Below are 26,489 nucleotides of genomic sequence, written 5' to 3' on the forward strand. Positions count from 1 at the left end.
ATTACTGCATTACTTAATGACAAACTTCAAACAGATCTTGCCAAATATGGAAGCACCAAAACAGTTGTATTTCCTGTTCCAAATGAATCTGATTTAGAACAAACAAATACATAATTGAACTTAGACATATTCTAATAACACCAATAACAATTTTTTTTAGAAATACTTTAAGCTGAATTTAGATTCAGGACTATTTTAGAGCCATAAATAGAATAATACTGCAGAACCATAAATAAAATAATCAATATAAAAATCAAATCAACATGTACAACGTGCTCTGTTAGTCTATGTGCTTGACAGTAGAATAAGACCAAGGTCTTAGAAAAATTTAAGTCACAAAAGGGGGATAATTTAATTCAATGACAGAGTTATGTACCCAAACCTAGAAATGACTCTGGTGGTCAATAAAAGTACTGAGGTTCAGATGGGCTGGCTATTTATTACTTTATGTTTCACCACATTACATATTGTTAGAATGGATTTTTTAAAAACAATGCTATCGGTCTGAGTATATTAAGGACAGTTAATTTAGTCTGTACTGTTATATGGAAATGGAAATGAAAAAGAAAGTGGGAAATTATTGTGAACTTGGCACGAGTATGATCATTTTAATGACCAGTGCCATAATTTCTTAGAAAAAGTTATCACTTCAGATGGTACATACCTGTGCTTTGAAAAGCTAAAATTTATTAAAAGATTTCTGTTTGCACATATATGTTTGTATATGTATTTTAAAACATAGAATAATAAATATGTGAATATATCGATGACATCTTGATCATTTTTTGTTTATTTCTTTTGCATTTTTATAAAATAAACAAACATAGTCTTACAAAAATATATAAACTTACTTTCTCCTAAAAAACAAGACTGGCACAAATTCCTGTATTGTAATATGAACTTGTAATATGAACTGTAACTACAACTAAGGATTGGATCACACCTTTTCAAGTAAGTTTATGAAAAACTTAAGAGTTAAGTCTACATGACTGTAAAAGACTAAGATGTAGAACTATTAAAATATACCCACAAACAATAGCCACTCTTTAAAATGCCCTCTACCCACTCATGTTTCTAATGGGCGCTCCTGGCAATTTACAATTCATAATAAAGAAACCTCCCTGCAGCTGTTACCTCCCCTGATCAGTACAGGGTGACAAAACTAGTGAGAGAGGTTTGCTGGAAAAAACTGACAGTTAAACATACAGTAATATCGGTAATATGCAAAGTCGCTCTTGAAAAGTTACAAATGCATATGCTGAAACGTTACATATGATGAGGTTTTCAGCAGATTGCCTTGGTAATGACAAACAAAGCAAACCTCACAAATAACAACAATGGACAGACAACACAAGAAAATCGCCAGCCCCCCAATTTTCGTCTTTTAAAAGTATTTTCTGTTTAGTAAATGTTTGTGGAAAAAAGTATAAATTAATAATGATCTATATCTAACTCTATACACAGCCAGCTGATGCATCCAAACTAATTGATGTTTAAAGCATCATGTATAAATGTCATACATGTTTTATTTTTATACTAAAACACATTATACAGAAATATTGGCAATAAATAAAATAGCTCACAAAACTCGTGTATCTCAAATTCTGAAAATGACAAAAAAATACTTTTTCTTTTTAAACAAGATAATATTGGAGTGTTTAAAAATTCAAAAACTAAACTTGTATGGTCTATATAGTTTAAACTGGGTCAAAAGGTTATTCAACCATTTTGTAAAAAGTAACATCAATACAGATTAGGAGATTATAAAAATCATATATAATATTATAGGTAATCAATCATACCAATAAATGTAATATACCCTGTAATACAAGGCATATTAGGACAGCAAGATTAATATTCACCCTGAACCTGTTGAAACTGAAATTAATTGTCCTTTGCTACCTGAGTATAGAATCAGGCAAACCTGCACATCAAAGTAATCTTATCTTGATGAACTGGGTCTATACTGATTGAACATAGGTATAGTCTGATTTTATTGACCTGTCAATTATGAATACATTATAGCACTCATTTACATATTCGATCCCACTTCGGTTTTTTCCATTTATTTTACGAGAATTAATATGGAGTGTATCACTTACGTTTGGAAAACTCTCACTAGATTTTTTTTTAATGTAGGTTCTTGTAACATCCGCAATAGCACAGTCGGTTAAGTGATTACCTAATGCATGAGGGGTCCCAGGTTCGATCCCCTTTTTTGACATTCTTTTTAAACTTATTCTTTCTTTATTTTTAAGTATATTTTAAAGAAAATGGTCAAGCGCTTGCAATTTGTCTACACGGATATGAACCAACTAAGAAACACTGAATTGCCACATTTTATATTGTATAATTACATTTATTGATTTTAATCGGAATGAATTTTCAGTATTAATTCTTAAATTTTGTTATATACAAATGTAAAGTATTTACAAAAAGGTGCAAAACATATTAAAAACGGAACAACCATAACTTAAAAAACATGTTGAAAATAGTTATGAATAAAAAAAATACTGGACATACTCTGTCTCGATCCTACAACACGTTGAACATTCAGATAAAATATACCAGTGGTTTACCCTATTGCACTATAACGGTCAGTGTAACTATATAATTTAAAATAACAAGAATTTAATCACATCTTACTGCGCACATATCACGGAATTTACCGAATATTTATCGAATATTAATATATTCTGTGCATTGACCGTATAATCAGTATGGAATTGACAGGTTGATAAAATCAAACAATATATTCTGTTTGAATCTGGGTTTATACTGATGGGACCTGGGTCTATACTGCTGGGGGCCTGGATATATACTGTTATGCCTTCAGGACCTGGGTCTAGACAGTTATGGCTTGGGGACCTGGGTCTATACTGTTGGGACCTGGGTCATTACTGTTAGGACTGGGGTTGTACTGTTGGGACCTGGGTCTATACTGTTGGGACCTGGGTCATTACTGTTAGGACCTGGGGTTGAACTGTTGGGACCTGGGTCTATACTGTTGGGACCTGGGTCATTACTGTTAGGACCTGGGGTTGAACTGTTGGGACCTGGGTCTATACTGTTGTGACCTGGGTCATTACTGTTAGGACCTGGGGTTGTACTGTTATGACCTGGGTGTATACTGTTGTGACCTGGGGTTACACTGTTGGGACTCATAAAACAAAAAAAGCAAGAAATATTCATTAGAAAAAAAAGAAGGTTAAGGGTAGATGGCACAAAAACAAGATGGCCATTATGGATGTAAATGTGTTCTGGTGAGCTGAAAGAGAAACTGTTTCAGCAAATAGGCTCTTGCCTGAAGCCAACGGTAAAGACATCAAGACAAATCTACCTGGACATTTTGATCAAATCTACGGTAAAGCTATAATTATGTCCAGATTACAAACAACCAGATTATACATTAACCTTCAACTGGCCATGACTGTTTATGCCCTTGAAAATTTATTTAAAAACAAACCTATCAAATGTCTTCTATAACCCACTGAGAACAATAATCAAGTGTCAAAAGAATCTATTTCAACCTAACTTTACACTCACCTTTGACACTGGTTATAAATTCGGCTCATGGGTTGTTCTTTTTATTAGTGCTTTACATGATAGCTGTTCTTAATGTATATATTTCATACAAGTAAAATGTAAAATTTTGTTGAAACATTAAATTTGCACTCAAAGTAATTGTTAAAACTTCAGCCTCCACACTCAAATGCACAAACATCTGAACAAAATTTTCTGATTTATAACTTCATTTTGTTGCAGCTTATCAAATGATGCATTTTATACACAAACCATTATTACATATAATAAATTCATAGAAACTACACGAAAATGTTCTATTTACAACCAATAAAAGAACACCTTAATAGATATGCATCAAATGAAAATGTGCAGTTATTTTGTAAAATCAAACACAATAACATTGCACTCAGGTTTTTATTGGTAACACTTAAAATGTTTAAGAATTATCCAGACTGAACTTAAAATTTAAAAGAATATCTGTTATAAACCTCGACATGAACATTTTCAAGGTCACTATGGTTTCATAATTAAAGTAACAATTTATGATTTAAAGTGCCATTATGCTCATATTTTCATAGTCAAGTTGAGCTGAATTGACTTTATATTTCAAAAGATTGACTGTTTAAATAGTGTTTGACAAACAGTTGATATTAGAAAACGTTCAGGATAAAATTATAAATCTGCCTAAAATATAAAAAGACTGCCCCACTCTTTTTATAAACTGAGCGTTAGAGGTAAATTCTAATAAATATTTACAAAATATTTATTTGGATCTGTGGATTATTTATTGTTTATGGGAAGTAAATTATTAAATTAAAAGGAATTATGGCAAAATGAAAACTTATTTTGATACTCGCCTGTTTACTCACTCTATAATAATGTCATAATGTCACTTGAGGGATTCATTTTTTTTTAAACTTCTGAAGCATTACTTCAAGGTCCAAGAGTGATCTTGAGAAATTTTACATATATATAATTATATCATCACAAGGTGACAGAAACATTGTAAGTTTCAAACAAGTTTCTCCTTCTTGCAATATATTACTGTTCACTAAGTGTTCAGGTCATTTTTACAAACAATATACAAATGTTTAAGCTTAACCTTTTCATATTGGACTTGGTCAATATTGAGATTCCTGGAAAGATTGTCTTTTTCGGTAAATGAAAAGTATCAAGTCTGTTTTTAATACAATAGTTTTTAATGGTTGAGAAAATCTTGACTATATGTAGGCTTCAGCAAGCAACTGTGTAGAACAGCCACCCTTCCTTAGACTAAATAGATAGATTCCTCACATTGCTATGTGAATCTTAAGTCCCTTTCGGGATTTGAACTCAAAGTAGTGTGGGGCAAGTGAATCAAAGCAAACTGATTCCACAAGACTAAGGACAACTCTTGGTACTGTTCAACAAAAACTATCATTGCCGCTGGTAACAGTTTACTGGTACTATACCTACCATTGTCATGAGTAAACAGTGCAGACCGAGCCTGGTCAAAGGCAACTTTACTTTCCCCAGAATCAAGCAACTTATGTAGAATCTCATCAATGATGGCGTCCAAGCTGACCTGGGTCAGATCCAGTAATAAAACTGTGTTATTGAGAAACTTCTTTATGTCCATGTGGGCCCGAACCTCCATTGTGAAATCTTTCAATGGTACTTTCTGCAATTTAAAAAGCTTGCAATGACATTTAAGTGAAACCATTTACATAACTTCAACTTTTTCTTAAGGAGGCCATGGAAATAAGACGTCATAAATTAAAACCACAAGAAGTGTTTGTTATTTGACCTGTATTGGAATTTGATCTGCTGGGAGATAATGGGGCATGTGATTTAAATGTTGTTACTAAAGCCACTCTACCATGCAACAACACAGATACAATAGTCTGAAGACTTGGTAAAAAACAAGTAGAGTAAATCGTAAATACATTAAAAACATGTCATTATATATTATATGTACATGCATACCAAAATTTTAAGATTTTATTCAAATTTTCAGTTCAAGGCACATATTACAAGGACCCCATATCAAAATGTTCAAAGGAAGGTCATTAAAAATGTTAATATATGTAAAATTTAGTATCTATTTAAAAGTTATCATATTACAATTATTATACAGCTGATTTTCAGCTGTTTTCATTGAGGCCAGACTAATGCAGAATTATATGTGGTTGACGTCCCTTGACACGATCAAATTCAAATACAGTATATGTACGAGGGGTTATCTAAAAATTTGTGGACTTTTTAAATATCTCTTGAACGTCAACGTGTATTGTAATAAAAATTTATCAGCATACATTGTGGAATATTATCAACACATTTTGAAAGGAACATTTAAATGTGTCAATAAATAATGATTTTATATTGCTTTTAAGTAAGCACATACACGGCACCCGGCGCACGGTAGAAAAGCGCAGTAAGTCATCGTATATTTCTTGCTAAAAAACTAAAAAATTAACGTAGAAAACCCGCTCAACATCGCATGTTTCTTCTATGATGTCATTTAAGTTATTCTTTAAAATAATGGACGTCATTTCCGTTTATTTTTGTTGATATCGCTAGAAACGCCTGACGCCGTAATTGTTAACAACGGGAAAATGACGGACACGCGGTAATTAGAAAACCGCACGATCATAAACAAACATAATTTTTTGTTGTAATTTGGAAATGACACCTACAAAAACATTTAATCAAAATCAGCAGATGAATAGACAAAAGAAAATTTCACGATAATTAGTGTTAAAGTGGCATAAAAATTTATTGATGGTCATTACTTTGAGAAGCAGTAACCGTCATTGACTGGTAACGTTGTGACACAAGTTGTACGTTGATATTATGACGTTGACGTCAATAACTTTTTGGAGTGCGCCGCTGTCGCCGACATGTGTTTATGTAAAATTAAATATTGTTGTAATGTAAGAAGCTACTCACATGAATTTTTCTGTGTTTATTTGTTATTTATTCTTCTAAGCAGTGTAAGAATTTCAAATTAATATCTCAAATATATTTTACGCAACAAAGAAAGTCCACGAATTTTTGGATAACCCCTCGTATATGCATTCACAAAGAAGTTATTTAATGACTATATTTGTATCTTTTGTTGTTTTTACAACAAGTTTATATGTAATTACTTCAGATTCTTCAGGAAACAATACCATTTACTGCTTCTACATAGAAATATAAATCTTACTGACTTTATTTTATGTAACAAGTTGTATGTAAAAAATCACCCAACAAGATGTATGTGGAAATCTACAGGACAACATAAATGCCCCGGTCTGTTGACATTTATTTTAATTTATGTAATAAAGTAATTGATATAACCAAAAAACTTTTAATTTTTTACCAAGTTCTACTGGTACTTTAAATTAAATGTAAAACAGTATAACATATTATTGTAAATGTTCGAAACGAAGATTTTAGTTTACTAAATCAATTTCTGTAATAAATAAAATTCCTTTTACCCATCAAAATGTCAATGTTTTATATTTTGAGCTAAAATTAAGGAGTTGCATAAGCATAAAAACCTTACAATATGCAAACTTGCAATTTAACGCCAGCTGCAATAAATTTAACAACAATTTTTTTTAACATCTTATTTACATCTCTATAATTATATACTGATTTACTCATAAAATTGTCACTTAAAGTAGAAGCTCATTTATTACATTACACAAGTTATATAAATGTCTACCCTTTTCTTGTAATACAAAACTAAACGGATGTTGTCCAGGCTTCCCTATTGTTATCATGAATAAATTTGTATAAATTATAAAATTGATACTATCTTATTTAATATGACTCTATGCAAAAAACATATCCAAATGGAAAAATTCAACTTTTTTTTTTTTTTGCAAAATTTGTTTTGTATGTAAACAACAAAAATATAAATATTGTGTGGATATAAATGTATAATTCATAATAATAACTTTATATTATATATATATATTTTATTCATTTTATTATATATATTTATTCATCACTTTACTAAAATATGCATAATATCAAATGGCCGATAATTGGATCAATGCAAAGTCACAAATTTTTCTTTTATTATCCTTATCGGGATTATTTTGATTTCCTACTTAATTATAAATTACAGATTTTTCATTTATTTCAAACAAGATTTATCTCCCTTTAGCAATTTGCCATAAGGGTACAGATATGTAAATAAAATGGCTCAATACCCATGCTTTCTGATAGTTAGTATGATATGCTAAGATATCTGTTTTATATATGTAGATTTTATGTCTGTCAAGTCATTCAACAGCAGGTTTAGAATTAAGGGCCTCAGGCATGTAATTACAAATTATCGAGATCATTTAGTGATAATGTCAATGAAGGTGTTTCTTTAATTGATCATTTGAAAAAAAAAGAACATGATTTGCTTCTCATGGTGTTGATATACCAACAAGTTCAAGTCTCTATTAGGGCAGTGATGGCTTTCAGTGCTTAAAGTATGGACCTCTTAACCTAGGGATGATAGGTTCAAGCCCCACTGGGGTTACAACAATAGTTCCTAATGTAAAACCAGTATTGCCTAGTTGGTTCAAAAAATGCTATAAATTAATCTTCACAATCAAACTTTAATAAATAATGATTAATTTTGGAGAATCTTTTACAAGAACAAAGTACTGAATCAATCTAACAATAACAAAGTACTAAATCATTTACTAGAGAAATAGAGGCAATAAAATGTTACCAGATCACATACAATATTGGTAATTAAACTGGACAGTTGGAAAATGTCATCAGATGTTTAAGAAATGCAAAACCATCTGTATTATTTCAGGGCATCTTGCTTACAAGGCAATATACCAGACGATTAATAATGTATGAGTTCACCTCAAATGAGCTCAACTCCACTCTTGATATTCATGTTATAATAATAATATAAAAGTTGAAAAATTGGTCACTTGTTTTATATTGTAATTTTAAATATCAGGTTAGAGGTATTCACTGATCAATGACCGGTCAGAAACTGTGCTATTCAGAAACTGTAACACTTTATATAACCATGGAGACAATTCTGATTGTTTACATTTAATCAAATTAGAAAATGTTTATCTCACCTCATGCCTGGAGTATATGAGTGTTGTACCTGACTCATCTGAAAAATATCATTAACATTCAAGTTACAAAATAAACATTGGAATTACAACAAAAACATTCCAATACCAAATAAACATTCAAATTATGAAATAAAAGTTCAAATTACAACAAAAACATTCCAATTACAACAAAAACATTTGGAAAGTAAAATGAAAATTCAAATTACAAATAAATTATGTCAAAAATTATTCAAGGCAAAAGTTCATGGTTATCATTTTTTATATTATCATTTCTTTAATACGAAAGATACCAATGTCAATTTTTTCCGTACATTTCATGAAATGACAATTTTTATGATTAAGTTTTGTGTTCTATTTTAATTCAGGAATTCCTAAATAAATTGTATTTATTATAAGGAAGGTAAAGATGCAATTACAAGTAAATGGTTACTATTTTTGCATATGAAAACACCATGGCAAGGCAAAATTAGTATTTTGATTAAAACAGAGTCATTAAAGATGAAATCTTGCATTTTTTTTTTAAGTAACATGTCACAGGGTGAGAAAAATGTGCAGCCTGACCTGGACTCTAACCCTGATGGTCGGAATTTCAACGGCTCTACCAACACTATCGGGCCCCTTACACATCTTCTCCCTTAAAAAGTGAGCAGTTCTAAACCATGTCATTTACATTTGTAACAAAGGCATTACTGGGTATATATAACTTAATGAATACAATTTTCTATTAAATAGTTGAACACGTACCTATAAAGGAGTCGTCAAACTTGACACCACTTATAGTGCTCTTGCTCTCATACATAGAGTTCTTTTTATTGTTTGGATCAAGAAATGTTTTACTGACAGGGGTAGTAGGCAGAGCCCCATCACTCTTGTGTCGTTTTCTCGTGTCTGAACTACTGCTCCCTACTGTCAACATACTATCTAACTTCTGTATGTCACCATTTAAACTGACGTCAGACGGTGACGTTGCACGCTTTGTATACTTTCTTTCATCAGTAATTCCTTCCTCTAAAATGTCACCATTCTGTGAGCTACCTCCTGTATCCGGGGGGCCGATGTAAGGGGGCGGGCCAGACTCCGTTTCCATGGAAAATATTGGATTAGCATGGGAATGTTGGGGGTCATTTTTTGGGGTAATGTTCTTCAGTGCAACTGCATTTTCCTCTTCACCCTTGTCCATTTCAGATGTGATTGACCTGAAAAAATAAAATACAATTTATTAGCTTACATTATTAAGATTTGTCATGACTGTAAGGATCTTCATTCTTTTCTGGAATTATTCTAGTAGCCCTGGCCTGTTGTTCTAAAATACTTCAAAAGAATATTCTTGAAATATATTGGAAGATTAATACTACACCTATATTGATTGATTGTTAAAACTAAATAAATTATAAATTATGTATGTTAATTCAAACATAACCGTGACAAAATAACTTTAATGTATGTTTGATGTAACTGACTAAATGAAAAAGTTAAATAAATTTTTCTTCGTTTCCTTCTTAAATGACCCTGCACTGAATACAGTCCATGCAGATTTTGCCTGTGACCCATGAGCAAAATTACTGTATACTCTTCCACAACTATTTTTATGAACCATTTATGTAATTATATATGGTTATCTCTTATACTTTAAACCTTTAATAATTTATGGCTCTCTAACCATCTAGGAAAATGTTTGCAATCTGGTCAATATCTTCAACTTATCATAATTAACATTTAACCTACTAAATAAAACTTGAATTAGGAATATTAACAGCATTTCAATATCCTAATACAAAATTTGAGCTACAAATTCTATAGAGCCTGGTCAGACTGCATATAATTTTGTTGTTGTTGTTGGGTATTACAATGCACAAACACAGTTTGTGTCATATGGCAACTTTCTAGTTTTACTGGTGGAGGAAGACCTCAGGTGCCCTTCCGTGCATTATTTCAGGCAAAAACAAGTACCTGAGTAGAACCAGCGACTTCCAATAAGCTAGCTGGATACCTTCCTCACATGAAAGTATCTGAAGTTTCTGTCTGGATTCAAACCTACCGTGGCGAGGGGCAAGTGGTTTGAAGTCAACAACCTTAACCACTCTACCACAGACACTCCTATAGGCTGGCTAATGGCTCTATACTGTTGGCAAAGGCTTATCACTTTCTGTTGCAGAAAATTAATGACTATGTTTAAGCTACAAGTATTTTTCAAATTTAAGTCAGTATATAATTATAGGACAGTTTCTTCTATAATATAGGACAGTTTCTACTATAATATAGGACATGTGTTATATTTATGTAGGACAGTTTCTAGCCAAGTTAAGCATACAAAACATGTTCAGAACAGCATGATCATTGTTTACAAATAATTCTAGCCCACAATTCATTTCACAAAGTTCAAAAAATATATTTCATGTTACAGTAATGAAACTGATACAGTTAAATTTATAATAAACCTGAATATAATCACTATCAGATGTTTCCATTTAATTGAACATTTCACTGCATGCTTTATTCTATATTCTTCGATTTGAGGTTATTTCAACAATTACAACTTCAGTTGATCATTAGAAACTCTAAAGACAGAATTTATTTAATATTAAAAAGGCAATTACTCTGTAATAAACTGAATATTAATGTATTCTTTATCTTAAAAGACTAACTATTTTATGTTCTTTTAAATATTAATATCAAAATTAATGAGTATTGAAAAAGAATTTTTCTTCTTATAAACAGAATCAGTTCATCAGTTATAAAACTAGCTAGAACTAGCTAAGATACATTGATGATGAACATTTTCTTCAGATGGTAAACAACTTATTTGTGAAGTTAATAACAACAGGTGTTTAAAATTTAATATAATAAATCAACTGATTCAAGGATAAATGTTCCACTTATTTCTCACAATGTGTTGTGATTGGTAAGACATTTCAAGAAAGAGCAAAGTGTTCCATTTAACTACTATAATTGTGAGAGGTTTTTTAACCAAAGACAAAATGTTACATATTAAAAGTTACACAATTTGACATGATCGACTTTGATACAAAAGGCAAAATGTTCCGATTAATTCTCACAATTTGTAATGATTAGAAAAGCATTTTAACAGATTAGGCAAAATGTTCAATTCCATTTACAGAATTTGCAATGGTAAGGAGTGCTTTTCAACAAAAGGCAAAATGTTACATTTGTCACAAAATTTTTATGATTGGAAAGGCTTTAACAAAGGCCAATACAAGCAATACAAGATTCCATTCTCAAAATTTGTTTTGATTGGGATGACTTTTTACTAAAAGAGCAATATGTTCCATTTAATTTGCACAATTTGTCAGAATTAAAAATATATGTAGAAGGCTTTTAAACAAAGGTCCAAATGCTCCATTTAATTTGCGAAATTTGTTAAATTTTGTTCTGATTGGGAAGACTATTTAACAAATAACAAAATATTTTATATTTCTCAAGCTAGCTTTCCTGCAGCTGAACTATTGTTGACTTTTCAATTTCATCCCGCACATAAAAGATATTATCTAATCTACTTTTATTTTCTTCAGTTACTCCCTGCAATTATTTTCTAGGAATATGGTTAAGTCTATACAACAAATCGATACATATTTAACTAAACATTTTATCTTGCTTTACAGTACTTTCCTCTCAGAATAGGTGTTATACTGTCCCTCAGACTAAATGGTATGAAAAGATGCTTTAAAATGTAGTAATTACATTAAGTTATCAATTGTAACAACTACTGGTGTAAAATTCTACTTAAAATTTGCTTGGCAAGTCTCACTGTGACCTTGACCTAATGACCTTAAAATGTTTAGGGAGGATCTACAGACCATAACAAGTTACATAAACCACAGCTTATTCCTTTTGAAGTTATTGAACAGACAAGGATTTTACATCTAATGTTACTATGAGATTGACCTTTGACCTTATGACCTCAAAAAACAATAAGGGATGTCTACTGTGTTTATGGGCATTGTCCTTACAAAGTGACACAAGAAAAGCATTGATGCAAAGCATCAAAGGGCCTCCAAACAGCAGGTGCAGATGAACTAGTAGATATATGATGACAAGATATTCTTATAAACTTTTCAATGGTTCATTGGGTTTTACCAGAATTGTATATCACTTTTGAATGAACGGACGAAAGACATTGTTCATTATTTATAACTTTGATCGGCATGCTAGAAATTAGAATATTACTTCTTATTTCTTTATGATCGTGGTTATTAATAGCAACGGATATACATGTATACAATCATTTATAATCCATATGTGTAACGCATGATCAACACCATACTTGTGTAATTGTCCCTTATTATGTTATTGCTATTAACGAGGACCCCCTCTTAAGGTATCTGTTCACACTAAGTAACAATATGACACTTGTTATATTACCATGTTGATCATGTTGAGCATAATTGTTTATTATACAATAAATGTAATTTCTATTTTAATAAAAAAAAAATACAGATTTTATGAATATTGTTTTCTTTTCTTTTTTTGTGTGTGTTTTATGCGCTATTTTAATACTGAGTTTTTACCTTTACTACTATTTTAAGAATTCAATTGTCATAATGATCGACGATTATAAGTCAAAACTTAACTGGAAAAAGTCAGTAAATCATGGTTAATCTTTCAATTTATAATATTGTTTATTCTTAAACTATATACATGTACATTTGTATTTTTCTTTATCATTTTTAGCTCGACTTTTCTATGAAAAGGGGAGCTATCCTACTCGCCCCGGCGTCGGCGTTGGCGTCACACCTTGGTTAAGTTTTTCGTACCACCCCACTTTATTTCAGAAGTATTACAAGTATGGCTTTGAAACTTACCATACTTGTTCACCATCATAACCTCCATCTACAGACAAGAGTACATAACTCTGTCAAGGTTTTTGACAGAATTATGGCCCTTTTTTGACTTAGAAAGTGTATTGAGCTTGGTTAAGTTTTTTGTACCACCTCACTTTATTTCAAAACCATTGGAGGTATTGCTTTGAAACTGACCATACTTGTTTACCATCACGACCTTCATCAACAGACAAGAGGACATAACTCTGTCAAGGTTTTTGACAGAATTATGCCCCTTTTTGACTTAGAAAATACATTGAATATGGGTAAAATCCACTTATTGCCTTAACCCTTTGAGATATTGCTTTGAAACTTTTAATGCTATTTCACATCATTACCCCCATCTGTACGCAAGAGAAGGTAACTCTGTCAAGGATTTGTTTTAAAAATTAAGGCCTTTTATCGACTTAGAATCTTGGTTAAGTTTTTAGTACCAGTCCACTTTTTGACTGAACTGTTTGAGATATTAATTTGAAAGTTGGAATACTTGTTTACAATCATGATTCCCAAACATGTCCAGGAGAAGGTAATTCTGTCAAAGATTTTATTTGAATTATGGCCCTTAACTGTCAATGTTTTGTATTATAGGCAAGCACTAAAAAAGTCGAGCGCGCTGTCTTACGGACAGCTCTTGTTTAAATTATCAATCAATTGAATAATTCATAAAATCTGATTTGTAACTTTGAATAATTCCTCGGAATCTTTACTAAACACGAATAACAAATTATATAAAATGTTTTAAAGTTGATAGTGTCATATTAATGCCATAAAAATGTTCATTTTTCTCAATTATTGTACATATTTATTGTTTTTATCTCATATAGATAAAATATAACATGCGATTTGTGTTGTTGGTTTTTTTTTTCGAATTGTATGTTTATGTATAATAATAATCAATCAATTCGAGAGTTGATCTGTGTTTATTAATTATTGTAACCAAACTAAGTGACAAACATTCATTTTGAAAAAAAGCTTATTTATCTGTAAAATATTTGTTCTGTTCTGTAACGATATCTACTCCAAAACCGGGAGAGACCGGACAATAAACGTGTGGTACTATTCGCAGGTCATTAGTAAATCCCGGGAGAGACCGGGAATTACCGATAGGAGTACATCCCTCTATAAATAGATTTTCGGAATATTAAGGTCATCAACTCATCATTCTATTAACAGCTTTCGGAATAACATACCATAATAACCCACTGTGTACTACAAAATGATAAGCAAAAATACCCCGAAGAGTGCGATTTATTGACGGAAAAGGTTATTTCATTTGAAAATGTTTGCATTGCGAAATTCTCCAGTTCGCCATTCATTGTACATATCGCGACTAATTAATAATCAAGCACCCTCATACCGATCGGAATGATCGGCTTTTATTATTGGCAACTATAAAAGGCTCGAGAAGTTGCTGTCGCCCTTTCACAAAATCTCATTTCATTCCAATAGGCGCCGCGCTTCGGCGCGGACGCCAATAAACCACAGCTTATTACTTTTCATCTTATTGATTGGAAATGTGCCACTGTGATCTTTTTAAACTATGCTTTTTATTTTTTAAGTAAGGCTATAAAAACCAAACAAAAATGATTGATAATTAACAGCTTAATGTTAAACATTATCGGCATGACACACCCCATGTTTACAATAACATATTCTTTCAATAGATATACACGTATTAATATTCATAGTACTTGCAAAACCAGTGAGATTATACTTAACAATAATTCAATATTCAGTAAACAAGATGTTTGTGATATAATAGATATTCACATTTCAAAACAAGATAACAAAAACAAGTATTTATTGGTTTCAAGCTGATATGCACTGATTGAAATGATATCAACCGTGTGTTGCTGTATTATTATATACTTTGTGAAGAAGACTTGTAGATTACATATTATTGGTACAGTATGTTACATAGTTTAATTTTAGAAAATTTGGGTTCTTTAAATTTTACCTTGCTGATAAGCCTTTGCCACTATTATACAGCCAGGCCAGCCTGTTTTTTTTGTGAAATCTGACCAGGCTTTATACTGTTGACTCTGCGACTAACCAGCTTAAAATTTTCATAATTATCAATGGACAGTCCATTTAACAAATTCTGCAGGTCAAGGGCCAAGAACAATAAAACCTTACAAGAGCTAGAGAAGTGGGATCCTTGACATTGTGATCTAAATTTACTCTTCACATATGTTTGTAGATAATAAATATGCTATCATTTACATGCAATGTATCTTGTAGCTTCTGTAACTTTAAAAAATTATTCAGGAAACCTTATCAAACTGACCTTCAACTTGACCTTTAAAACAGTAGGTTGCTGATCGACCATACATCAAATACAAACTAAAAATAGCAGCTGAAAATTGAAACTTTCTTAGCAATTAAGACAGAATATATCCCTTGTCCAGAAAAAATGTAACATTGACCTTTGACAATTATGTAGCTAACAAAAAGCAATAAAGGTCTTCTGCTGACAACAACAGCTGTAAAACTATAATAGAGTCTATAGAAGAAAGTCACAATCTCATGTATAATATTCATTAACTTACTATTAGTCACAGCAACCTTTATCTAAGACCTTTAATTATCTAAAAACCAATATGGGTTTGTGTCTTGATCAGATGCTGTAACACTGTATAAAAAAATCTCATCAAGTAACTAATGACTGATATTAAAGGAAAGTAATTTTTAACAGAAGTATTGAGGTTTTGATTCCTAAAACAATAAAGATTTCTATAGAGTACACTTAAAGTATACATCACAATACATTTCATGATGTTCACAGCAAGAGTACACAGCAAGAAAATTTTCTTTTTGTAAGGTCATCTATTTTTGCCTGTGCACTCATAGTATATACCGGTTATATGAAACATTTCTCCATTTGATGCAAGAGGGGAAGTATTTAGCTCCTATTTGAATGTGGATTGTATCACATGAACGTTTTGTATCAATAAAATCAACAAACAGGATCTATCAATTTATCAAATCAAACAGAACAAATATTTCTTGCCCGATCTAGAATAAAATCATGCAGAAATTACAATCAGCAGTCTGGCTGCCAAACCTACTCTCTAACCTAATCATTTAACCAGAGGAAATTGATGAATTAGAAGTGTTGCGTCTTATTTGCATAATTTCTTTGAATGCATACAAGAAATGTCTGCCAAAGCAATATTTTGCTTGTTTTGAAATACAATATAAATGACACAATTAATCATATAAACTTTGTCTGAAAGTTGTAACAAGTTATTACATGGAAAATTTAACAGGTGTATGATTTTAACATCCAAGAGCATGATTTTGCAATTCACAAAATCCACAAATTTGTTACAGAACGTTAATGTTCAGTAAATGTTCCGTGCATGTTTTCATTTGCAGAAATATATCAAAACAGCCAGTTAGTTTCACCTAAGAAAAGGTGTACTTAGAGGGGAGATATTGCCCATACACAAAATAGCACAATATCTCAGCCTGTAGACTAAAATTAATATCCTCTATGTTATTAAAACAAGCATTTTATCAAATTACTAGTGGTATAACTGCCAATAACTGGTGTAGAAATGCTAGGATCTATCATAATTATATACATCATAAGACATCAAATATTTTTCATTTAGCTAACACTTAACCAACATCAAATCATACTTTGCTAGTTAAATTTCAATTTTTGAATGACAGGTAGTATAAACCAATTCCATAGAATTAACCATAAAACAAATTCTGTAAAAAAAACTGTGTTAATTCCTGCAACACCCATTTCCTTTCCTGACCAATCAAATTCTCTTACATTATCATTCATCACAAATACTTCAAAAGTACTAAAACTCATGGTCAGCTACTTTCTATGTAAAAACTAATTGCTGACAAACAAGCAACCCTTTTAGCAACTTGAATAATCATCATGTTTTATCAAAATGCAAAACAAATTGGGTAACAGTGACAGATTGAATACAAACATGCGATGTTCTAATTTCCTGGTACTTAAACAGCCTGTAAAAGGACCATAAATACCCATTAACAACGCTTTTTGTCTACAAAATATCATAACTGCCTCAATTTACTCAGGTATGTAAGTGCAGAAAAGTCAAATAGACTCTACTGTGATTCCTGCAAAACAAGAGCCACCGCCAGGCGGGGGCAACGCTCGACTTTTTACTTTTTCTAAAAGCAACCAAAGAAACGCTTGAACAAATCTTTTCCTTTTTATAAATTTAATCGGTCTGTCTTGTCACATGAGTTTTGTCAAAGTATGAATCCTTTCCATATATATCCCCTTCGAGATAATGAGATAACGAAAAAAAAAAATTTGAACATTTTCAAAACATCAAAGCTTTTGCTTACATAACGTGTTAACATTGTATGATTTACATAGCTAACATGCGTCATTGTGTGTGAGGGGTAAGAATAAATTGATTGATCATGGACAGAATACTTGATATCATCTGAACATTTAGGTACAGTTAGAGAGGTGTACATTGAGAGGTCCTAGTAAATAAGGATTGTTATACTTTTTTGTTCAGTGGAAATCTTCTGTTCACTTTTTTGAGTCAATATTTGGTTTGAGGTGCAAATGATAAGACGTGCCCTGTCTGTGTTAATTTGAACAAAATTGTTTGCCGAGATCTTCTTTATAGCCAAAAAAATGAAAATTTCAATAATTTGACCTTCAAAGTCATCGCCATTTATGAGTGAAGGTCAAAGTCTGTATTGTTATTATAAAGGGCTATCCTTGAAGATTATTTTGTTCAAGTTTGAAGACAATTCATTTAAAAATTACAAAGTTACAGCCAATAAAAGCCAAAAAAATGAAAATTTCAATAATTTGACCATCAAAGTCAAGGTCATTTATGTGTGAAGGTCAAGGTCTATCTGGGTTTTTTTAAAGGGCTATTCTTGAAGATTATTATGTTCAAGTTTGAAGACAATCCATTCTAAAATAACAAAGTTACAGCCAATAATAGCAAAAACAAGCAAAATTTGGACTTTTGACCTAGAAGGTCAAGATCATTTATGGATGAAGGTCAAGGTTAGTGTGGTCTACTGAAAGGTCTTGTCCCAAGGGTTGTTGTGGCTAAGTATGAAGACAATACACCAAGAACTTAAAAAGTTATGATCCAGGTACAGGTTTGCGGACGGCAACAGCAATACCGCCAAGACTATAACAATACCTCTACTTTTTTTTCAACAAAAAATAAGTCGAGCTAAAAATAACCTTCATATATCTGCAAAGGCAACTTTCATATAACTGCAAAATAAATGCAACTTTCATGTAACTGCAAATGCAACTTTAATATAAAAGAAACTGCAGCCGATTCTTCTGATAACATAAATAAATATAACTGGAATTGAAAATATGAAATATCAAAAAAATCAAACTAACTTTAGAAAAACAAAATGCAGTACCTTTAAAGATGACTACTTCACATCCAAATGCTTTCTTACTTCTAATGCTTCACAATTTCAATTAGTTTTGGAATACAGAGTATGACAGGCAGATTTACATCACTTTAGCTAAGTGTCACACTAACAGTTGACATAAAAGGCCAAACATAGGGTAGCTCTCTATCAGGGAATCACACAGATCACTTTGATAAAGATGTAAAATGACATTTAATAATTCCCTGAAGGCCTTTAAGGCCATCTGACATGTAATTTAACACCAACACAATTTTCTTCAAATTCGGAAATATTTATCTAGATTTACAAACAGACAAAGAAAACAGATATGCCAATTAAAATGATTTTATAAAATGTAAAAAGATAGTAAAAAGGAATTTACCATTTAAGTTGGTGAAAACAGCAAAATGAAAATATTGCAGGCTCAGTGCTAATGTTCAGTAACAAAACTAACAATGACTTTACACTAGGTAATACAAACACTCAAGGATATTCCTTATAGGACCAAAATCAAACTCTTGGATATTTCTTTTAGACCATAACCCAATGGGCATTCCCTTTATGCCCTACCAGCACTTAAGATAGTACCTTTTTTTCTAACTGTATTTAACTTGACTTATGATGAGATGTCATGCAAAGCTGATCTTTTTTATATCTTTTAATGTTAAGTAAAATCAAAATGGCAGTCATTAATTTAAAATCTATTCTGATTACTTCATCACCTGGAAAACCTAGTGCATTAAGTACAACTAATGATACCTGAAGTAGTTTGTACCGTTATTTATTTCAACTTTAACATATAGATATGCCTTATCTAAAAGTTGTTTGTTTTCCAGGAGCAATAATTTTGAATAATCAGAATTACAATATAGCCTTTAGAGTACATTTTGTAATCAGTTTCTGTAAAAGAACATTTTATAAACAATACAAATAAAAATATTAACATTCTTCATTTTCAAAGGACAACATAAGACAAAATATGTAATCATTTACAGAATCTATTGTTTCACTAATGTCATTAAGCACAACCAATCCTTTCTAGTGCATTTTCATTTCCTGCCAAGAAAAAAACGTCATAGACAATTTGTTTGTTTGCTAGTGATATGTTGTATTTTATGGTTTCATGAACAGGTAATAATTGTCTGAGATTTATATTTAATGTAAGGTGCAATGGAAAAAACATGTCAGTAATTTACGTTAATCTAATGGCTGGTCATTTTTTAGATTTACATTAATGTGAGGTTTCATGGTTTGATAAAGTGTTACTACCCATACAAGGTTTCGTGAACATGTTAAGTAAATCATTAATTTGCTAGTAAACTATCTTTATGGGTTTTGATGGTGATCTAATACAATCTTGATGGTTTCATTGTATGGTAATGCCAGGGATATAATACTATCTTGATGGGTTTAATGGTCTGGTATGTTAGGGTTCTATCTTAATGTGTTTACTGTATGGTAATGTGATAGATCAAACACTACCTTGATGGGTTTAATGGTCTGGTAATGTCAGGGATCTAATACTATCTTGATGGGTTTCATGGCCTGGTAATGTCAGGGATCTTATACTACCTTGATGGGTTTCATGGCCTGGTAATGTCAGGGATCTTATACTATCTTGATGGGTTTCATGGCCTGGTAATGTCAGGGATCTTATACTACCTTGATGGGTTTCATGGCCTGGTAATGTGAGGGATCTAATACTATCTTGATGGGTTTTACGGGGTCTGGTAATGTCAGGGATCTAATACTATCTTGATGTGTTTTATGGTCTGGTAATGTCAGGGAACTAATACTATCTTGATGGGTTTTATGGTCTGGTAATGTGAGGGATCTAATACTATCTTGATGAGTTTTATGGTCTGGTAATGTGAGGGATCTAATACTATCTTGATGGGTTTCATGGCCTGGTAATGTCAGGGATATAATACTATCTTGATGTGTTTTATGGTCTGGTAATGTCAGGGAACTAATACTATCTTGATGTATTTTATGGTCTGGTAATGTGAGGGATCTAATACTATCTTGATGGGTTTCATGACCTGGTAATGTCAGGCAACTAATACTATCTTCTTTGGTTTCATGGCCTGGTAATGTGAGGGATCTAACACTATCTTGATGTGTTTTATGGTCTGGGTAATGTCAGGGAACTAATACTATCTTCTTTGGTTTCATGGCCTGGTAATGTGAGGGATCTAACACTATCTTGATGTGTTTTATGGTCTGGTAATGTCAGGGATCTAATACTATCTTCTTTGGTTTCATGGCCTGGTAATGTCAGGGAACTAATACTATCTTCTTTGGTTTCATGGCCTGGTAATGTGAGGGAACTAATACTATCTTGATGAGTTTTATGGTCTGGCAATGTGAGGGATCTAATACTATCTTGATGTGTTTTATGGTCTGGTAATGTGAGGGATCTAATACTATCTTGATGGGTTTCATGACCTGGTAATGTGAAGGATCTAATACTATCTTGAGATGCTTTATGGTCTGGTAATGTCAGGCAACTAATTCTATCTTGATAGGTTTCATACTATGGTAAAGTCAAGGATCTACTATCTTGATGGGTTTCATCATCTGGTACTGTCAGAGACTTTGGGTCTTGAATTGTTTCATGGATTGGCAATGTCCAATAAGCATAATGTTGTAACATTGTAGTAAAAGATGGGCACAATATTATAATTTTATCATAATTTTAATAAACTAATTCAAAATATAATTTACTGCTAAACTTCGAAGCACTTAATTCTTTAACACTAAGTAATTATCCTGTATCAAACTAAGTATTGCTTCACGGGCACTTTATAAGACTTATTAGGGCCCGTCTACACCTATCCAAGTCTTGAATGCAAGTATCATATTCTCTTGTATTGCATAGTGTAGACACCCTACTTGAATGAGTTTTAAAGAGAAATTATGTGACATCCAAGAAGATAATTCCTTGCAAGAAAGTTAGAACACGTTCTATTTTTCTACAAGTTTTTGGCTGTCAAGACACTGATAACACCGGTTTGACACAAAACATGTGCCCCGAAGGTGTGATAGTGTTGTTGTTTTTTTTTATTATTTTCTCACTTTTTTGTTACTGATTCAGTGTTCATGATTTGTAAATTTTAGTACATGTATACAACATATTGGCCAGAGGAACATATCAATACACTGATACACAGAAGAGCAAAAAAACCAGTAAAAAATCAATTTTTCTAGTAGTTAATGATCTTGTTCATTCATGAAAAAAAAATTTGCAGCAATTTATAAGCTCAAAAAATATTTTTCTCACATTTTCCATTATTTTAAAAGAATGTACACATTTCAATTTCATTTACTCCATTGTTTTTAGCTAATTGCATCATTTTCCCGCTTTTTTATCAACACATTTTACGGAAACATGATAGTATAGACAAAGATATAAATCCTGGGCAATCTTAATTAGACATTTCAGTAAAAATTGTGCCTGATTAAATATTGAAAGGGCCATTTATTTAGCTTATCTAAATGTGACATGTAAGAAACTTGAATAGGTGTAGACGTGGCTTTCCAAGGATAAATATTGCATGCAATAACAAGGTGATGTCTGGTGATAAAAGCTATAACATTACAATTTAGCAATTTAATGAACAAACATTTCTTTCTCTAAAGGCACCAGGACAAATATATTATCTTGTTCAAAATCACCAGAGGCAAATTAGAATAAAGGTAATTAGGTAAGTAAGATAAAAACATCACAAAAATATGTGTTTTGTCAAATTATTGATGTTTCTTTCAAAACAATTGTTTTTTTGTCATCAGGAGATACTCTACTGATACTCTCTATACAATCTGGACACATGCCTATATTGTCAAATAGTTATTTACAAATTAAATGAATTGTCAATAAAATCCAAGTTATAATGGTAAATAGGTAAATAGTTTTCTCATACAATAGCACAAAATTAATGTTATCAATATCAAACATCAAAGATGAGATGGTCCATACAGCTAGTTTATGGGAGGTCAGTGGCATGAAAGGGTACTTTCCTTCAAGAAAATTCTCTGCAGTGATTTAAAACCCAAGAAAACATAAAACCCTCATGTCATCACCACAGGGTTCCCACACACACTTCTGTTACTATAATATACAATGTCCATATATAGTGCAATTAACCTTCACAAGAAATTTGAGCAAAAAATAATTGGGACAAATGTTTTATAGTCTCTGTATAAAAAAATTTCCCAATTATTTTCCTCAAATTTCTTTGTGAAGGTTATTTACACTAAACTGTATACACGTACTTACAGACCCAGCTTAAGGTGTGTCGGTACCCTGTGGTCCATGCACACAGAAAGTTAAAGCTAAATCCAGACAAAACACTTTCAAACATTCAACACACATCAATATGTACACATTTTAAGCATGTTATTTTTATGTTTTGTTCTATTATAATAAGAACAAGAAAAGCATTGATGCAAAGCATCACTGGGCGTCCAAGCAAGAAATGCAGCAAGTGAAGATGAACTAGTACACATATGATGACAAGATATTCTTATAAACTACCAGAAATGTATATCACTTATGAATGAGCGAACGAAAGACATTGTTCATTATGAACTTTGATTGGCATGCTAGAGATTAGAATATTATTTGTTATTTCTTTATGATCGTTGTTATTAATAGCAACGGATATAAATGTATGCAATCATTTATAATCCATATGTGTAACGCATGATCAACACGTACCACACCTTTGTAATTGTCCCTTATTATGTTATCGCTATTAGCGAAGACCCCCTCTTAAGGTATCTGTTCACACTTTAAGTTAGTAAAAATATGACACTGGTTATATTACCATGTTGATCATGTTGAGCATAATTGTTTATTATACAATAATTGTAATATCTATTAATTTTAATAAAAAAATACAAATTTTATGAATATTGTTTTCTTTTCTTTTTTGTGTTTTATGTGCTATTTTAATACTGAGTTTATCACTACTTTTTTTAATTAAAATTGTAAAATAAATTTTAAGAATTCAATTGTCATATTGACCGACGATTATAAGCCAAAGCTTAACTGGAAAAAGTCAGTAAATTATGGTTTTTCTTTTAAAATATAATATTGTTTATTTTTAAACCATGTACATGTACATTTGTATTTTTCTTTATCATTTTTTAAATTATCAATCAATTGAATAATTCATAAAATCTAATTTGTAACTTTAAATAATTCCTCGGCATCTTTACTAAACACGGATAACAAATTAAATAAAATGTTTCAAAGTTGATAATGTCATTTTAATACCATAAAAATGTACCTTTTTCTCAATTATTGTACATATCACGGATTTATATTACATATAAATCCGTGTACAACTTATTGTTTTTATCTCATATAGATAAAATGAAACATGCTATTGTTGTTGTTTTTTTTTTTTCTAATTGTAACGATATCAAACATCTACTCCAAAACCGGGAGAGACCGGACAATAAACGTGTGGTACTATTCGCCGGTCACTAGTAAATTCCGGTCAAAATAGACCGGGAGAGACCGGTAATTACCGATAGGAGTGATAAATAGATATATCTATAAATAGATTTTTGGAATATTTAGGTCATCAACTGATCTTTCTAGGATACATGTACAACAATAACATACCATGATAACCCACTGTGTACTACAAAATGATAAATAAAAAACCCCGAAGAGCGCGATTTATTGACGGAAAAGGTTATTTCATTTGAAAATGTTTGCATTGCGAAATTCTCCAGTTCGCTATTCATTGTTACATATCGCGACATTTCATTCTTAATTAATAATCAAGCACCCTCATACCGATCGGAATGATCGGCTTTTATTATGACCGACTAAAAGGCTCGAGAAGTTGCTGTCGCCCTTTCACAAAATCTGATTTCATTCCATAAGAGCGCCGCGCTTCGGCGCGGACGCCAATCAGTGGCACAGATTTTGAATTTAATTACAGAATGTCAATACTATGTTGTTTTTTTATTTTCCCATAAAAATGATAGCAAGGCAAGCCTCTTGTTTTTATCAAAACAAATAATAAGCCTGGTGCTTTTAATTATATACTAACTAATAATATTTATATTCCCTACTTTTTTTTTCTAGCACAACAAAACTGTCAAATTCACCAAGTAGTAATGGGACCATCAGACCCAACTGTTGGGGTAATCCCTATTGTTGTAGTTTTAGCAAGGCACCTGGTTAAGGTTTGATTTAATGATTGAGTTTGTATGAGAATTGAGACCTCATTTGTTGTCATTATTTATTACTATAAATCTGTTGGGGCTAGACTGTGTATCAGTCTGGGAGATTTTAGTTTGGTATCTCTGTCAACGGGTACCTGCATAAATAATGGACAAGAGGTCTGCAATTGTTGTGTTTAGGGAACTCAATCATTGGTTACCATCATAAATATTCCAGGGATCAGTCTGTTTGTTTCTGGTACAGTTACTTGATCAACACTTGTCGTCATAAATATAGAAGGCTTAAATTTGTCAATTAACACTAAGGTAACCTCCAAATATGGAGAGTCAAGGTATTTCATATAAATACTGAGACAAGATTTTCTGGGGGCAGTTAACATTCAAGATTCTAGATTGAAGTTTGAAGAATGAGATTCAAAATGCAAGAGTGAGATTGTAAGAGCTAGAGTTGGGATAGGGATTTTTGAGATTAATTCAAAGTGACTTATCAACCATGTGTGAGGAAGAAAAACTCTGTAACTTTAATTATTAATTGTAGAGTAGAAATTTAGAACATCTTCAGCAATAAACAGTGAAATGAAATTAAGAACAGTTATTGTGTATTTTTTATGTGAAATTATGGAAGTAGTAGAAATTATAAATTACGAGAGAGAAGAATTTATAACACTGGTGGCAGCGAACGGGATTTTTGGACTTTAACACGTTTAGAAAAGATTTTAAAGTGACTATCTGAAGAGACGTAAATTTGAACTGTACATTATAAAATTACTAAAATGGGACCAAAGAAACAAACCGGTGCAGCTTCAATTATTGTGGAAGAACAATTTGGTGACAATGTTTTATCGGAAACTGAGTTATTACATGAAAAACTGAGAATTGCAGAAGAAGAAAATAGAAAATTAGAAGATATTATTAGAAAAAAAGAGCAAGAATCCGTGTTACAGAGAGATGAAATTGTGAATCAGTATCAACAGAGAATTAATGACATTAGCATTGAGAAAAATAATCAGATAAGGCAACTTGAAGCAGATATAGCTCTTTCACAAAGAAATGGTTCACAGTCAAATATTGGAAATTCAAATGGAATTTCACATAGGAAGTATGACGTTCCACTCCCCAGACAAACTCTTTTTGATGGGAAAAATTCATGGGAAAGCTTCATCAATCCATTTGAGGCCATGGCTATAGCTTGCAATTGGGACAACAATGAGCGACTGTTCCGTCTGAAAAACAGTTTACGAGGCGAGGCTGCAGAATACATATTTAAGCAAGTGGGACAAGACACATTGAAAAACAGTTACAATCTTCTTCAAACTGCACTTATAAACAAGATTTCAAGAAAAACGATCTACTGCTTCGTATTTGGCTGAATTGGAAAATCGCAAATATTTTCGCGAGAAGGAAACTCTGGCTGAGTATGTTGCAAGCGTAAAAAGGTTGTGATTAAGGGATACCC

General features: G+C 31.6%; 1 protein-coding gene across 1 annotated transcript in view; it reads right to left on the reverse strand.

Annotated features, from left to right (window-relative positions):
- LOC132737880 (solute carrier family 4 member 11-like) overlaps window positions 1-18,977 on the reverse strand; it is a 44,279-nt gene extending 25,302 nt beyond the window's left edge. Inside the window, exons 1-4 of the mRNA XM_060725252.1 lie at window positions 18,836-18,977; window positions 9,339-9,790; window positions 8,595-8,632; window positions 4,981-5,185 (exon numbers count right to left, since the gene is read on the reverse strand). Of these exons, the coding sequence (XP_060581235.1) occupies window positions 4,981-5,185; window positions 8,595-8,632; window positions 9,339-9,774 (679 nt within the window). The 5' untranslated portion in view covers window positions 9,775-9,790; window positions 18,836-18,977. The remainder of the gene's footprint in view (window positions 1-4,980; window positions 5,186-8,594; window positions 8,633-9,338; window positions 9,791-18,835) is intronic.
- Window positions 18,978-26,489: the final 7,512 nt, after the last annotated feature.

This window comes from Ruditapes philippinarum, unplaced genomic scaffold, assembly GCF_026571515.1.
Source record: "Ruditapes philippinarum isolate M1 unplaced genomic scaffold, ASM2657151v2 ctg1832_1_1_1_1, whole genome shotgun sequence".
NCBI classification, from domain to species: Eukaryota; Metazoa; Mollusca; class Bivalvia; order Venerida; family Veneridae; genus Ruditapes; species Ruditapes philippinarum.